Below are 17,068 nucleotides of genomic sequence, written 5' to 3'. Positions count from 1 at the left end.
AATATAGTAAAGTGCACTAATGCTATAAAGATAGCAGGGCAAGGAACCTTTGACAGGGACTGGTATGCTCTCAGGCAATACTCTTAAGTGTATGTCTTAGGGTAGTAGATGTGGGATGGGGATAAGAGGTCAAGTTCTGAGGCTTAAGGCTCTCAGAACCCTCCTTATATATTCACAGAGAAGGGGAAGAGTAATTACATGTACAAACATCATAACAAAGATAAGGTCACATGACCAGAGATAAGAAAACAAGATCACATGACTAAAGGTCATGTGATGAGATTACATAATAAGCGCTCAGCGCCTAAATAGCATAAAGATGCATATATCCATAAATCTTCATGAAAATAGCGCATATATTCACTATTTCTTCGACTTAGTGGATTTTAAGGTGGTCACGCCTCTAGGGCATGACAGCAGGGGCCTGGGCCCATCCCCACCTGGACCAGTTAGGGTCCCATCGCGCGCTCATCCAGACCGTGGATGAGTTCAAGATCAAATTCCTGGCCGCCTTTGGCAACCCAGACGCAACTAGAGCAGCGGAGCGGAAAATTACTTCCCTCACCCAGACCGGCACTTGTGCCAAATATATCACTAAGTTCCGCACGCTGCAAATGGAACTTGACTGGAACGACGCTGCACTTTGCGGCCAGTTTGCGCGTGGACTACACTGGGAGGTCCGGAGACAGATAGCCACAAGGGAGAGGCAACCCCAAACCCTGAGGGAGGTACAAGATGCCGCCCTCATAATTGACAACGCCCTCTGCAAAGAAAGAGCCAGCCACCCGCAACAGGGTAATAAGCCTGGCAAATCTTCTGCTACCCCCAACAGGGGGGCAAGTACCGGCCAACAGGCCACCAAAACCGGTCCCCTCTCTTCCAATCCCAACTACATCTTGGAGGAGGAACGCAATCGCCGTCACACAGAGGGCCTCTGTGTCAAATGCGGTAAACCAGGGCATAGATTTGCCGAGTGCCGGACCGGATGGAAGGCTACCCCAAAGGAGGATAAGGGGAAAGCCAAGGAAACCGCCAAAATAGGCAAAGACTCCAAGTACCAATCGGGAAAAGAGTAAGGGTACCTGCTGCCGCGCGCAAGGACCCCAAGGACTCTGGTTTTGTCTTGGAATTATGTAATATATCCACTTCACATAGAAATCAACCCCTGTTCACTATTCCAATCAAACCAGAGAAAAAAGCGGAACCATTAGAAGTCCTGATTGATTCAGGCGCCACATCCTCTTTCATGCACCCTCACACCGCGGAATCACTCCGCCTTCCACTCATTGACCTCCCTACACCCCGCACTGTCACAATGCTTGATGGGTCAAGCCCCCAAGCTGGTAAAATCTGGAAGAAGGCCACTCTAACCTTCTCCTTAGATGGCAAACAAATGACTGAGACCTTCCTGATTTGCAATACAGGGTCTCACGCCGCTATCTTGGGATTGAAGTGGCTAGACGCCCATAACCCGGAAATCAATTGGAACCGACGCACACTCTCCTTCCCCCACACACCACCGGAACACGCTGCTATTGCCAAAGAGGAGGAAGCTGATAAGAACCCTCTTGAAGGAGTACCCCCTGAATACCATCAGTATGCCAAGGTATTTGGGGAAGAAGAATTCAACAAGCTTCCCCCCCACAGGCATTACAATATTGGTATAGAACTTACGGAAGAAGGCCCCTTGAACTTGCCCTTATACAGCATGACCAATGCCAAGTCTGCCACACTTAAGGACTGGCTCAGGGACAAGCTCAAGGCTGGGAAGATCTGTCCCAGCAAATCATCAATTAGCTCCCCTGTAATGTTTGTTCCCAAAAAAGATGGTTCCCGCCAACTGGTTGTTGACTACTGTTGATTAAACAACCGGACAAAAAAGAACATATATCCATTACCCCGTCCAGATGACCTCATGGCCCAGCTCCGCGGCGCCAAGGTCTTCACCAAGCTAGACCTGAGATGGGGTTACAACAATGTCCGCGTTAAGGAAGGTGACAAATGGAAAACAGCGTTCCAAACCAAGTACGGTCTCTACGAGTCCCTGGTCATGACCTTTGGCCTGACAAATGCCCCTGCCGCCTTCCAGCATTTCATGAATGAACTGTTCAAAGACTTACTGGACGTATGCGTCATCATCTACCTTGATGACATCCTGATTTACTCCAAGGATGACGCATCTCATACGGAGCATGTTCACAAAGTCTTGAAGCGGCTAATGGATAACCAGCTGTTCTGCAAAGCATTGAAATGCATGTTCCACGTCACCTCTGTAGAATATCTGGGAATCATTGTTTCAGATAAGGGTTTCAGTCTGGATAAGCTCAAAATCCAGGCAGTACAAGAATGGCCAGTACCAACTAAAGTCAAAGAGGTCCAATCATTCCTAGGATTTGCCAACTTCCTTTGTTGTTTTGTTGCCAACTTCAGCCATGTGGCTAGGCCGTTACATAACCTAGTTAAAAAGGACACGCCGTGGAAATGGGACATCAAGGAACAGGAGGCCTTCCAGGGATTGAAAGATGCTATCACCAACGCCCCAGTTCTTTGTCACGCCAACCCGTCAAAACCCTACTTCCTGGAAACGGATGCCTCCGGCGCAGCCCTAGGGTCCATACTCAGTCAACAACAGGAAGATGGCCGTCTACACCCACTAGGATTCTTGTCTGAATCATTCAAGGGCGCCGAGCAGAATTACAATACACACAATAAGGAGCTTCTAGCAATCATCCGCTCCTTTGAGTACTGGCGCATCTTCCTGGAAGGGACCCTCCACCCTATCACCGTGTTCACCAATCATTGCAACCTAGAGTACTGGAAAGAATCCCGCACCTTCAACCGTTGTCACGCACGTTGGCACCTACTACTTGCCAGATATAACTTCCAAATTGTGTACCAACCCGGCAAGCAATCCGGCAAACCAGACGCCTTATCCCACTGCTCCAACCACGCTGACATCCCCCCTGCTGATCAGACCATGCTGCCAGACCCTGTTTTTGCCAACCTTGCCCTAGTTACGCCAGAAAAGGAACTACAACGCCAGATCAAACTATCCCTAGACCAAGACAAGTCCCTGGAGGAGATCCTACAATTCCTCCAAAATGAGTCAAAAGCCCTGCCCTCTATCAAACGGGCATTTAAGGATTACAAAATGGAAGCAGGCTTGCTATTTTACCAAGGGAGAATTGTGGTACCGGACGTTGGAACATTGAGAACGGATCTACTTTGCATATTCCACAACAGCCCTCTAGCTGGTCACCCGGGCAGGCAACGGACCCTAGAACTGGTATCCAGGAACTACTACTGGCCTGGCATCCAAGCTGACACATACTGGCATGTTGATTCTTGCAAAACATGCCAACGGATCAGGAAACCCAAGTACGGGCCTATCCCGCCACAGCCTCTAGAACTTCCATCACGCCCGTGGCAACATGTGTCATATGACATGATAGTAGACCTGCCCAAGGACGGAAATAGTGACTCTATCCTGGTCATTGTGGATAGCTTTACCAAATACGTAATCCTGGTAGAGTGTTCCAAGAAGCTCAAAGCTCTGGAGTTAGCAGACCTATTCCTGCGCCATGTATGGAAACGCTACGGCATGCCTGAGAAGACAGTATTGGACCGCGGACGGGTCTTCAATAACAAATTCCTGAAGGCCCTGTACCAACGCCTGGGAATAGACCCCCACTTCTCCTTGGCCTATCATCCTCAAAGTGACGGGCAGACGGAACGTGTAAATCCCACAGTCAAACACTTCTTACGGGCCTACTCAGGGGTAAACCAGAAAGACTGGGTCAAGTGGTTACCAATGGCGGAATTTGCCTACAACAACGCGGTACATAGCTCAACAGGCAAATCCCCTTTTAAGGCACTATACAGATGGGAACCTTCCTTGACTCCAAGTAACGTCCCAACAGACGTCCCTGAGGCAGATGATCTAGCAACCCAGATGGAATTGCAATGGCAGGAAATAGAGGTGGCACTCTGGCAATCAAAGACACGCATGGTGGCCAGGGAAGTAGGAGAACCACTCAAGTTTGAAATCGGGGAAGAAGCCTGGCTAGACGCCAAAAACATGAAGCTAAAGACCCTGAGTCCAAAGCTGACTGAACAACGCCTAGGCCCCTTCAAAGTAACCAAGAGAATCTCCAACAGAGCATACCGCCTAGAACTCCCGCCAACAATGAGAATCCACAATGTTTTCTACGTGGGTCTTCTGTCAAAAGTCAAAAGGGACAAAAAGCGCAACTTTGAGAACCGGCCACCACCTGTCACCGTGGACGGAGAGGAAGAATACAAGGTTGAAGGGATCACAGACATGGAAGAAAGGAACGGGAAGTGGTTTTTCAGGGTAAAATGGAAAGGCTACGGATCAGAGGAGAATACCTGGGAACCAAGGGAGAACCTCAAAAATGCCGAAAAAATCCTAGAAAATTTGAAAAGGAAATGAAAAAGAAGGCCCTTGGTGCTGCCAAGGCCCTTAGAGGGGGGGCAGTGTTGTAGACACAGTCAATACCAGGGAATTTATTCCCATTTTCTCGAATTTAAATGAAGGCTAACGGACAACATTTTTGATCACATGACTTCGGCGCTTATATCATACACTAAGCGCCAAGCCACGTCCCCATCCGCGCTTACCTCAGCATACATAGCCACCTCCACCTGATGACATCACTATGACACGTATGCATGAGTAAGGCCAACTGCGGATTGGGGTTCTTATTGGTTATTGTCATGCCCTAGAGGCGTGACCACCTTAAAATCCACTAAGTCGAAGAAATAGTGAATATATGCGCTATTTTCATGAAGATTTATGGATATATGCATCTTTATGCTATTTAGGCGCTGAGCGCTTATTATGTAATCTCATCACATGACCTTTAGTCATGTGATCTTGTTTTCTTATCTCTGGTCATGTGACCTTATCTTTGTATGATGTTTGTACATGTAATTACTCTTCCCCTTCTCTGTGAATATATAAGGAGGGTTCTGAGAGCCTTAAGCCTCAGAACTTGACCTCTTATCCCCATCCAACACTACTACCCTAAGACATACACTTAAGAGTATTGCCTGAGAGCATACCAGTCCCTGTCAAAGGTCCTTTGCCCAGCTGTCTTAACAGCATAGTGCACTCTTACTTTATATAGGTCTTGTCCTACCCTTTCCTGGCCTTGCCTTGAGCATTGTTAGGCCCTACTTGCTGATAAGTCCTATATTAGGCAATAGCTTGTTAGGTTTACCCTGTGGTAGTTGTTGGCTCTGACATTAGGTTGAGTTCTTCATCACCAACCCTTGTGGGCTATTAGGGTGTTAGTACTGGCACGACCCATCAAGAACCAGTGATCCAGCATAGCCAGATAATAGTCAAAACTGGTGATTGTTGCACTAGGGGGTTATTGTTACACGGCTAGCATTGCAAACGTCCACCCAAAAGTCTGCCACAACTTCTTCTGCGTCACAGACAGTCAAAGACCCGCTTGTGCAAAACCTGCCTCTGTATCACGCCCATCCAAGGCTTGTTGATCAGTTGTAAGGAGCATTCAACACTAGGTATTGAGACAGTGATTAGCGTAAAGAATAAACTGTGAGCTTAGTGGGGCCAATCATCTAGCCTCCCATCTTTCCTAAACTAGTAGTGAAGTTGCCTTATTTAGCAAGGACATTACTTAGTATCTTCCCATTCCCCTTTTCTCCACTATGTCAACCCAACCATCTACCTATGTGCATGCTGATCCCAATGCGCTGTCTGTCCCCACCAATATCCAGGAGATACCTGCGTGGGCCCAGGAGATCAAAAACCTCCTCCTGGCTATGAATCAGAATCTTTCTCTGGTCATAGGACAAGCGGCTGCCCATCATACAGATATCGGCGCCACTCAGGCTACCCTCAACAACCATGATAGTAGCATTACCAACCTTGACGCCCTCATTGTTAAACTTGGGGCTGATATTGCCAAAATAGGCACTGCTGCTGCTTCTGGTTCCTCCCTTGCCTTGGCTACCAAGGCTCCTAAACTTGCGACGCCAGACAAATTCAATGGGTCAGACAAAAATAAGGCAATCTCTTTCAGAGTTGCTGTATCTCATTATCTCAGGATTTCATATCCTGGCTCAACAGTGGATGAGCAAATTGCATTTATCATTTCCTGCCTGGATGGCAAGGCCCATGAGTGGCTTGAGCCCTACCTAGAAGAGGACGTTGTGAAAGGGAATCCTGTTTCTTGGCTCCACAATCTGGATGCCTTCTGGCTGCAATTCAATGCACGCTGGAATGTCCAAAATAGGACAGAGAACTTCCGCGCCAAGCTGCGCACCCTCAAACAAACCAAGGGAGTCCAAGACTATTACAAGGACTTCCAGACCTATTCTCAAGGTCTTGGTTACAACAACCCCTCTCTTAGGGACATGTTCTATGATGGCCTGTCCCACAAAATTAAGGAAACTCTCATGGTTCAAGATTATGACCATGCAGATGCCTCAGTCACTCTTGCAACTCTTGCAGAGAAGGCCCTTAAGGTGGATCAGCGCCTAGAGCAGTTTGCGGCCCAGCACAAGGGTTCCTCCTCCTCTTCAAACCAATCTGGAAGCAAATCCAGCACCTCTACGTCAGCAGCAGCCCAGGGAGCGCCCAGGGATAAACTGTCTGTTGGGGAACAGGTGTATGCGATTGTGGATGGAAAGGCCAAGAAGGGGGTCCTCCAAAAAATTGGCCAGAATGCCAAAGGGATTGCAGTTCCAATTGTTAAGTGGAATGATGGCACCACCATGGACGTTACCTTCAAAACTATCAAGAAGGATAACCACCCAATCACTGCCACTTCCACTCCTGCTCCCAAGGCTTCCTCCTCCTCTGCGCGCAACTCTGGTCCTTCCCCTATGGACTTAGACTCTGCCTCCTCAAAAGGCAAAAAACCTATTATATGCGCAACATGTGGAGGTAGGGGACACTATGCCAATCAATGCCCCTCAAAATCCTACTCTGGCCATGAGGCCCATATCTCTGAGGATGAGTCGGAAAATGGGGACCTCTGAACACTAATGGGAACAGTGTATCAGAGGGAAATAATGGACATTTAGATAGCTTGGAAATCTTTTCTGTAAATAATATATCTCCTTTAAATATATATTTTCAAGCATCTTGCGTTCAACAAGTTCCCAACCCTAAGGTTACCAAGAAAATGAAGCCCTTCTTTGGATGGGCTATGATTGATTCAGGTGCATCATCTTGCTTTATACACAAGGACTTGATCAAACAATATGGTATACCTACTACAAAAAGTCTGTACCACGTTGCCTTAAAGTGATTGATGGAAGAGACATTAGTTCTGGCTTGGTAGATTCAGAATGTATATTTACTTTAGAATTAGGTAGTCATAAAGAGGTTCTGAAATGTAATGTAGCTGATATAGGTAAACATAGCATAGTCCTTGGAATGTCCTGGCTCAAGTTACACAACCCTACTATAGACTGGCCTAATAAGCGTATTACTTTTAATTCTCAATATTGTAACAATACTTGTCTTTCTGTTTCTAATTCTATCCTGGGAAATGTCGGTGGGACTTCTAACCACCTTGAAGGCATACCAGAAGACTTAGGAGGTGTTGAGGTAATTGAACCTCTTGAAGGCATCCCTAGGGAAACTGGAGGTACTGTGGATTTTCCACTTGAAAGTATCCCAGTAGAACTGCGCAATTTTGCGGAGGTATTTTCTGAGGACATGAAGGTGACGGAACTGCCTCCGCACCGTCCTTTTGATTTAGGGATTGATTTAATCGATCCTGATAAACCTGTTAAGGCTATGGTATACCCCTTGAAGGCATCTGATGATGAGGAACTTAGAAAACTCCTTAAAGAACAATTGGACAAAGGATTGATTTGCCCATCCAAGTCCAAATATGGTTCCCCAGTTCACTTTGTCAACAAGAAAAATGGGAAAAGGCGTATGGTTGTGGATTATAGATCCCTAAATGCAAATACAGTCAAGAATGCGTACCCTCTACCTCTAATACAGTCTCTCATTGAGAAACTAAGGGGCGCAAAATACTTTTCCACCATTGACCTGAAATCTGGATATAACTTGGTCCGGATAAAGGAAGGTGATGAATGGAAGACTGCGTTTAAAACCAAATATGGCCTGTTTGAATACCTAGTCATGCCCTTTGGGTTATGCAACGCTCCTGCTGCATTTCAGCACTTCATGAATGAGATATTTAGGGACATATTGGACGTCTATGTAGTAGTATATCTAGACGACATCCTAATATTCTCAGAAAGCAGGGAATTACACACAAAACATCTCCAAGAGGTACTGAAAAGGCTGCAAGACAATGCATGCTACTGTAACCTGGAGAAGTGTAATTTCTATGCATCTGAAGTAGATTACCTTGGTGTCATTGCCAATGGTGAAGGAGTGAAAGCAGATCCCAAGAAAATCACTCAAGCGGTTGATTGGGCAACACCGCGCTCTGTCAAAGGGGTTCAAGAGTTTTTGGGCTTTATAAATTTCTATAGGCGCTTCATACATAACTTCTCAAAATTGGCACAACCCTTATACCAACTACTCCAAAAGAATATACCTTGGGAGTGGGGTGAACGCCAAGAAGTGTCTTTTAAAGCTCTTAAACAGGCTCTAATTGAATCCCCTGTCTTAATCCAACCCAATCCATACAAGGAGTTTTTCCTTGAGTGTGACGCCTCTGATTTTGCAACGGGCGCTGTCCTTAATCAAAAGGGCAGTGATGATAAATTACACCCGGTTGCATTCCTATCAAAATCCCTAGCACCTGCTGAAAGAAACTATGATATCTTTGATAAAGAGTTACTAGCAGTAGTAAGGGCTTTAAAGGAATGGCGTCACCTGCTGGAAGGAACAGTAATCCCTGTCAAAATACTGACAGACCATAAAAATCTGGAGTACTTCCAGACAAAAAGGGATCTGAACCAAAGGCAGTTAAGGTGGATGGGATTTTTGGCAGATTACAACTATAGGATTGTGTATAGGCCGGGCGCACAGAATAGAAAAGCAGATATTCTCTCTTGCCGTGAAGACCACAAGTCTGCGGTTAAAGAGGGGGGTGAAACCCCTGTGCTCATAAGCCCAGAGCTTTTTATTGCAGCTATTCAAACAGATAGTGACCTTAATGATCTAATAAGGGACGCTCTGCATGATGATAAAGCTGTATACAAAATCCTTAAATCCTTGGAAGAGGACATACCCGTTAAAGGATGGAAACTTGATAATGGCCTACTCTACTATCATGACCGGATTTATGTCCCTAATGAGCCAGAAATCAGGAAAGCCATCTTAGAAAGCAGGCATGATAACCCTTCTACTGGGCACCCAGGACAGTTCAGAACCCTAGACCTCCTTTCAAGGGATTACTACTGGTCAGGGATGAAACAATCTGTAACAAAATATGTCCAAGCATGCGATTCATGCATACGTAGCAAACACTCCAACCGGGCTCCTGAAGGTCTCCTTCAAAACATAGATTTACCCAATAAGCCCTGGGAGGAAATAACGTATGACTTGATTGTAGGACTCCCCACCTCAGAAGGATATGATGCAATATTAACAGTAGTGGACCAATTATCCAAAATGGTTCATTTTATACCAACGCACTCTGATGCTACTGCTGTTGATGTTGCAAACCTCTTTGTATCCTTTGTGTGGAAGTTACATGGGTTACCCAGGAAAACCATTTCGGACCAAGGCCCCCAATTTAATGCAAAATTCCTGAGACAAGTCTACAAGCGGTTGGGGATAGAACCACATTTCTCCACTGCATACAGACCACAAGTTGATGGACAAAGTGAACGCTTAAACCAGTTTGTGGAAATTTACCTACGCCACTACATCAACTATAGACAAACAGACTGGGTTGCATCACTACCACTTGCAGAATTTGCATACAATAATGGGAAACACTCAGGCTCCAAACACTCTCCCTTCTACATGTGCTATGGTTATAATCCAGACTTCACAGTTGGAAATACCAAGGAAAGCCATGTCCCCCAAGCCAACGACCTAGCAGACTTCCTGAAAGAAATCCAAACTGAAGCAAAAGCTGCTTTAGAAATTGCTGCAAGACAAAATGCGCAATACTATGATTTAAACAGAAGGGAAGCAACCAAGCTGGAAGTTGGTGATAAAGTTTATTTGAGTAGTGCCAACATCAAAACTTCAAGGCCTTCCCATAAGCTAGAACATAAGTGATTGGGGCCCTACAAGGTCTTGGAGAAAATTGGCAGGAACTCTTATAAACTGGATCTCCCTAAATCCATGAAAGTCCATCCTGTCTTCAACATTGCCCTATTACACAAAAAGCCAGTAGACGAGTATGACCGTGATCCAGTCCCACTCCCCCCAGTTGTCACAGCTGATGGAGAAGAGGAATATACTGTTGAAAGGATCCTAGACTCCAAGAAAGTGGGTTGACAAGTCAAATACTTGGTTAAATGGAAAGGGTATGGACCAGAGGATAACACATGGGAGCCCAAGGCCCACTTAGCCAATGCCCCTGAAAAATTGGCTAAGTTTCACCATGAACATCCAGAGGCAGCTGGACCTTAACGGGGGGGGAAGTGTCATGCCCTAGAGGCGTGACCACCTTAAAATCCACTAAGTCGAAGAAATAGTGAATATATGCGCTATTTTCATGAAGATTTATGGATATGTGCATCTTTATGCTATTTAGGCGCTGAGCGCTTATTATGTAATCTCATCACATGACCTTTAGTCATGTGATCTTGTTTTCTTATCTCTGGTCATGTGACCTTATCTTTGTTATGATGTTTGTACATGTAATTACTCTTCCCCTTCTCTGTGAATATATAAGGAGGGTTCTGAGAGCCTTAAGCCTCAGAACTTGACCTCTTATCCCCATCCAACACTACTACCCTAAGACATACACTTAAGAGTATTGCCTGAGAGCATACCAGTCCCTGTCAAAGGTCCTTTGCCCAGCTGTCTTAACAGCATAGTGCACTCTTACTTTATATAGGTCTTGTCCTACCCTTTCCTGGCCTTGCCTTGAGCATTGTTAGGCCCTACTTGCTGATAAGTCCTATATTAGGCAATAGCTTGTTAGGTTTACCCTGTGGTAGTTGTTGGCTCTGACAGTTATGGTATTTGCATATATTGTATTTGTAATTAGTTCACCCTTGTAATATATAAGGAGGCCAACCGACCATGGTAACACCCAGGTCAATTACCTCTTGTCGCATCTACCCATTGTACAAGGGCCTTACAGCCCAGTAAATACTTAGTTACACGCCTTAAGCGTCGGTCTCACTGTACATATGTAGTTCACCGCCGCCATACAGCGCGTGGTTGTTGTAGTTTAGTAGTTAGACGTTGTAGGGTAGACCTCGCCGCCTTAAGCAGTACTTACTGTACATCCACACGGCCACAAGCGCCCGCGCCCTCGACGTCCTTACAGACGTCTAGGACAATGACACAACCTTACAGTTGGTGTACAACATCTTCCCACTGGGAGAACTGTTCTGAGCAAGCACTTGGGAGTCAGCAAACTGTTCCCCAAGCAACAAACCTTGCAACCCAATAGATGAGTTTGTGAAAGAACAGTGGGTTCCTGAAGCATTCAATGGTGCACCTATTGGCCTTCAGCTTGTGGGTTGTTGATGGCAGGAGGAGAAGCTATTGGCCATCCTAAAATACATTGAAGACTGTTATAACCTCCTAACCTATACCATTGGATTTGCCTGTTTTTTCTAATATTTTTACTATTTTTACAAACTTGTTACCTTTGCTTTTCAAATCACGTGATCTTGGTGCTTATTATGCCAAGATGCCGTGCCAAGATGCCATGCCAAGTGTGCTTAGGAGAAATCCACGCTTTTGCACAGCCCGCAGCACGCTTCTCATTTCACATATGTACTTCTTTTCACACATGCACAGACCATGTAGATAGTGCGCGTACTTCTATATATATGGCAGGAAAATTGCTTGGAAACCCCAAGTCAATTTTACCTTGTCTCATATCCATTGAGGAGGCATCCAGCCAGCTAAGTAGCAGGCCCCCAGAAGTATTGCTGACGCAATCCCCTTTTATCTTAACTCACCACACCTCCAGGGCTCAGCCCCCTTTGTAGATAGTAGTAGTTAGTAGGACGCCCTAAGCGTCATTAGTATAGCCTTACTATAGATTAGATAAGCAGTGTCTGTAGTAGTATGGCCTCAAGCACCTGCCCACTAGTGAGTACCCACATTACAGTGGTGTACAACAAAGACACAGTGGTTTGATTTGAAAAGTGATCATGTATCCAGAAGAAAATATAGCAAGCTACAGCACTACTTGGTTCATATCCTCATCATACTCAATTAAATCCCCATTTTCTTTAAAGTTCTCCGGGGCTCTCCAATGAGGCAACTTAGCTCTGGGGCGCTCCAGAGGACGCTGGAGATATTCGGAGAAGTTTGCTCCAGAGATCTCTAGAGATCTCCGGAGCGCTCTGGAAAATCCTGGAGTTGAGTGGTCCTTTTGGGGAAATAGGCGATTTCGTGAAGTGGGTGTGGGATATCAAGTGCAAGGTTGACCATTCAATGCAAACAGTAGAGACTCGGGCTAGAGACTACTCCGATACATATAAAATAAATTCAATTGTAATATATTTAATACACGTCGGGAAAATATGCATTGAGTTTCAGAAAACTTAGGTATACAAGGCACAGTTTAAAAGCTGGTACAATAAAGATAAAAATCGACAAACCCCAAGCTTACTACTGCTATTATTATGTTGAGCATACATGCATAAGATGTTGTGGACCGCAGCGAGCGAAGGGCTTATATGCGGTACTTAGCCAAAGCGCGGGGGCTCGCAGTCATACAGGTGGCTCAAACCCCATACCGCCCCACTACTTTAAATGCCGCACCAGGAGCTTCGCGATCGCCCAATCTTGATTTCCCCTATATCAGACCCACCTCGTCACGCAACGACGAGCGAACTCCTGACACACACACACACACACACACTGTCCGCTATCCTTGCCTGATCGCTTCTCGCCAATCTACTAGACACACTTCAGTTATCGATAAACTCATATCAGAGTTGTTTCGGTCCAGCACTTCTTGACCCAGGGCCTAGGCGTGCAAGACTAAACGATGCCAGACATAGACTTAACTTTTGAACAGAAAACAGTTGATACACAGATTGAAATACAAAACAACATCAACGTACGTGAACAAAAGTGGAAGGATGAAACCCACGGACCAGAACAAACAGGTGCGACGCGTGAACACAGCATCAAAGAAACAAGAGGGGTAGGTTTCAGCATGAATCAGGGATAAACTACAAATGAGCGACAATAGGGAGTACCTAAACAAATGAGAACATCAATAACAAAAACAAATTACCAGTATCCGATCACAGATACCACGAGGTCGAAATGAGGAAGGTATTTGCACTTCCCACGTGTGCGGTGCCCCTCAGGCCTTTGCAGCCGCAGACTTTGAGCCCGTTCGGCGGCGAGTAGCTAGCCATTTCTTTGCCTTGGATGCGGCTGACTTTGGCTGATTCGACGTGAGCTTTGTAGGGCCGACCGAGGGGGATTCTGTTGTCGTGTTGTTGTCCACGGTATCAGAAATAGCTGATTTTTTGTTCATAAGTGGCTTTGATCCCTCCTCAGGCAATTCCTTGGCATCGCCCCTACCACTGCCCTTGGTTACACGGGAACCCTTGCGCTTCTTTTTACCATCGGTACCGGTGCCGTCTTTAGGAGGTGGATCAAGAGCGACGACCGGCTTCTTGGCCACAGCTGCGTAACTAGTAACCTAATACAATAATTAATTAGATTTGAGAGGTAGATTTACCAAAATCACGATTGGTTCTTACCTTGATCACCGGGGGCTCAGGAGTGGATTGCATAGCCGGCAATTTGTCGAGTAGGTTAGACGATGCGATGTTAGCACACGCATATAGGGACTTCTCCGATGAAATGACGTTATTTATGGGAAGCGTGATATTCCCGACGCGCAGTGACGGAGATAATCCCATCTGTTGTCCCTGCCCAATGAACCTGGTGTTTGGTTAGTACATGAATCTAACCAATTCATACTGGCTTACCGAGGAGCAACTTGTGGCATAGAGATTGAATTAGACAGCCCAGGTGTGAAAGGAACTTGTAACCGTGCTGGAGAAGTGAATATTCCTCCGGTCGAAGGCGAAACCTGAAGAACAGGGGGGGCCATCTGAGATCCCGCAATAAGGCCATCAGCGCAAGACTCGGACGCGAATAGAAGAGCATTGAGCCCAGACCCAAGCATGGAAGTCACGGCTGGTGCCGATGTGGAGGCGACAAGAGCGGGATGGATTGGAGGAGCTAACATAGACTGATACTCTTGAACGTCCGGTAATGTACGATACGAGGGAAGAGTTGGTGCGGTCGAACCTGAATCATTCTCTCCGTGGTCGCCCGGCACCTGACATCAAATCTTAGTTCAGCGAATCTCGATAAGATAGGGTTTTGTACCTCTTCAGCCAAACGGACGTGAAGTCCACCAGCGAGGCCGCCGAATTGCATGCCAGTTAGCTTTTCGATCGATTGGAGGGCTGCCAACCGGCTCGAGACCCTTAAGATGAACACAACGGGATGAACACGACGCATAGCCATCAGCCGCATGTATCACAGTGGGTAGAATATCTCTTACCTAACTGAGCCCCGGACGGCACCAGTTGGCCCTTTGCGGTGAAGACGCACGTCATGGATTTCATGCGGCGCAAAGAGTGTATCCAGTAGCTGAATCATGAGATGAGTCGAGCGCACTAACCCATAATAGAGTAACCTACCCCCACACCAAAGTCCTTAGGAAGGCCATCAACGATCAACAGAATCGACTTTGAATTGAGGATCGAATTGATGCGATCCATGGTGGTGCTTGGAGCGATGTATGACTGAATTGGGGGCGGCATAGGCTTGATGGCTATAGCATGCGGGCGAATATTGATCTCCATGGGTGCAGAGACAAGCGTCGGTTGAATGTTATCGGCAGACCCGGCGCTAGCCAAAGTAGTCGGCTCAGAGACCCGAGGAATGTCATGAGTTGGGGTGTGATAGACAGGGCCCATAGCGTTTGCCCCAGGATCGTACTGCGAGTGCGAGTGCGGGTCGGATACCGTGTCTGCGTTGCTCCATTGTTCCAGACCCTCTAGGTTAGAATCCGCGCCGTGCAAATCCCCAAAAGCCATAGCTTCGAGGAGACCCACAAATGCGGGTTGATGAACGGCAGGCGCTGCTTGCTAGAATCCAGCGTCATTATCAGAAAGCATTCAAGGCTTAGGGGTACCTACTCTAGCAAACGAAGGATATATATTCTTGTAACGACGACGAAGCGTGTTGACGCAGTTCTCAGCAGAATTGATGTTGTCAAATAGAACAAAACCATAGGTACTATGAGATTTCAATTCTGTGATTAACCTCAATTCTTGAAAAAACGAACTGAGATACTCACGAATGCTGACCATCAGGCAGGCGGCGACTCGGCGGCGCAGAAACAGGACGACGAAATACACGAACGCTGACAATGTGACCAAACTCTTCGCACAACGCCGAAAGCTCGGCGTCCTCATAATGCTCCGGCAGATTTTGAATGTGAATGTTGCACGAGCGTTGAGGAGGGAATGCTACAGCGAAGCTTATTCAAAAAATTCTCATGCATAGATATGAGAGAGCTTACGTCGGTGCTTGGGCTTGGGCGGTTCGTTATGAGGTACGAGTCCCTCCAGATACCGGTTTCCCTTGGGGGATGCTTCTGTCTGCGAAGCTGACTCGGCGTGTTTGGTACTAGGAATACCACAGAGAACTCCTCCCCCAAGACCTCCAGTAGGAGAAATATCCAAGTTTTCGAGCTCCAGGCTTGGGGCAGACAGAATAGGGGTCTTAGGAGGCTCGGTTGCGAAGCTTACGTCAGCCGACGATATTTCGCTGTCATCGTCAGTCATACTGAGCATCGAGACATCTGCACTCTGTGAATCAGACTCGGAAATTTGGCAAGTCGATTTGACAAGATGCGCGAAAGAAGTGATGGAGGACGGAGTTGGGGTAGATAGCACATCTTCAGTAACTGTCGAGACGTTGATCCCTTCAGTAGACGAGGACTCCGGGAGTCCAAGTGATGGAAGGAGCTCGTCATTACCAGTTAACAGTTTGGTAACAGAGCCTAATCCACAATTAACTTGCTTCGGAACAAATTCGGGGGCGGTGATATTGAAGTCGGCCGTCTTGAGGACTTGAAGTACGGGCTCGGATGCTGTCATCTTGGGTTTGGGGCTTGCCATTGTCGTATAATGAGTTGCCAGTCGATGGTGGACGAGACGGGGGGCAAGTTTGACCCCTATCTCTTTTTATGCTTGGGGGCGCGACGATCGTCCCGACGTTATTTGATTTCTTGCTTCTGGCATTGGAGTATCCCCGGCGCAAAGACCAAGCAGAACCAACACTATCAACAGTCATATCTCATACTCTACAGAGCTTTCTTAGGACTCTGATAAATTACACACCATTCGGGAACAAGAAACAAAGTCACTTCAAGTTCGCCAGTGCTGACCGGTCGTGTTAGGAAAGATCAAAACGGAAGGATGCCCATCAGTGGCAGTGTTCCATCTAACTCTGAAAACCGACGCGGTTATCGCCCGGCGCCTACCTCCTCGGGCGCTGGTCTTGTAGCTCTGAAAAAATAATGAGGAACTCTTGGTCGCCGCATTCAATAAGCTAGTACATAGAATTAGCGTTCTAGAACCGACTGGCAAGAAATATCAACCGGATGGTATACCTTTAAACCATATTTAGCCCTGGATCCTACTATGAGGCAAGCAGCCTCATGGATTCGGATGCCTACGTTCTTCCGCCTCACCGTCAAGGCATGACTGACGTCACTAGCCCATTAGTTCGATATTAATGGGCTTCTGCTCATTTCGGGTCTCGCATGGTGCTGTTCGGAAGAGTTGCATGATTTATATGCCCAAGGACCAAAAAAAGCAGCGGCATTCTACAATCTAGTCTTGGCCTCCAGGCCAACACGAGAATCAGAAATTACGACCAGCTTAC

At 46.6% G+C, this 17,068-nt stretch overlaps 5 protein-coding genes across 5 annotated transcripts; 4 read left to right on the top strand and 1 right to left on the bottom strand.

The window, feature by feature from the left end:
* Positions 1-410: 410 nt before the first annotated feature.
* On the top strand, positions 411-4,453 carry RhiXN_08264 (Retrotransposable element Tf2 protein; the record flags this gene model as incomplete). The annotated part of the gene is made up of 3 exons (XM_043328080.1): positions 411-1,072; positions 1,156-1,856; positions 1,908-4,453. The coding sequence occupies 3 exons, from the start codon at positions 411-413 to the stop codon at positions 4,451-4,453; spliced, it is 3,909 nt and encodes a 1,302-aa protein (XP_043183465.1).
* Positions 4,454-5,700: 1,247 nt separating this feature from the next.
* Positions 5,701-7,035, top strand: RhiXN_08263 (Transposon Tf2-1 polyprotein; the record flags this gene model as incomplete). Its single annotated transcript, XM_043328079.1, has 1 exon — positions 5,701-7,035. The coding sequence occupies one exon, from the start codon at positions 5,701-5,703 to the stop codon at positions 7,033-7,035; it is 1,335 nt and encodes a 444-aa protein (XP_043183464.1).
* A 400-nt stretch (positions 7,036-7,435) lies between these two features.
* On the top strand, positions 7,436-10,219 carry RhiXN_08262 (Transposon Tf2-7 polyprotein; the record flags this gene model as incomplete). Its single annotated transcript, XM_043328078.1, has 1 exon — positions 7,436-10,219. The coding sequence occupies one exon, from the start codon at positions 7,436-7,438 to the stop codon at positions 10,217-10,219; it is 2,784 nt and encodes a 927-aa protein (XP_043183463.1).
* A 66-nt stretch (positions 10,220-10,285) lies between these two features.
* On the top strand, positions 10,286-10,576 carry RhiXN_08261 (Transposon Tf2-7 polyprotein; the record flags this gene model as incomplete). The annotated part of the gene is made up of 2 exons (XM_043328077.1): positions 10,286-10,432; positions 10,484-10,576. The coding sequence occupies 2 exons, from the start codon at positions 10,286-10,288 to the stop codon at positions 10,574-10,576; spliced, it is 240 nt and encodes a 79-aa protein (XP_043183462.1).
* Positions 10,577-13,451: 2,875 nt separating this feature from the next.
* On the bottom strand, positions 13,452-16,299 carry RhiXN_08260 (RNA recognition motif protein; the record flags this gene model as incomplete). Its single annotated transcript, XM_043328076.1, has 9 exons — positions 13,452-13,796; positions 13,858-14,041; positions 14,089-14,444; positions 14,495-14,594; positions 14,673-14,761; positions 14,812-15,261; positions 15,313-15,412; positions 15,474-15,645; positions 15,699-16,299. The coding sequence occupies 9 exons, from the start codon at positions 16,297-16,299 to the stop codon at positions 13,452-13,454; spliced, it is 2,397 nt and encodes a 798-aa protein (XP_043183461.1).
* Between the last annotated feature and the right edge of the window lie 769 nt (positions 16,300-17,068).

Source organism: Rhizoctonia solani, chromosome 10 (assembly GCF_016906535.1).
Source record: "Rhizoctonia solani chromosome 10, complete sequence".
Classification (NCBI taxonomy): domain Eukaryota; kingdom Fungi; phylum Basidiomycota; class Agaricomycetes; order Cantharellales; family Ceratobasidiaceae; genus Rhizoctonia; species Rhizoctonia solani.
The sequence above is the reverse complement of the archived record's forward strand: the minus strand, read 5'-3'. Positions and strand labels throughout refer to the sequence as shown.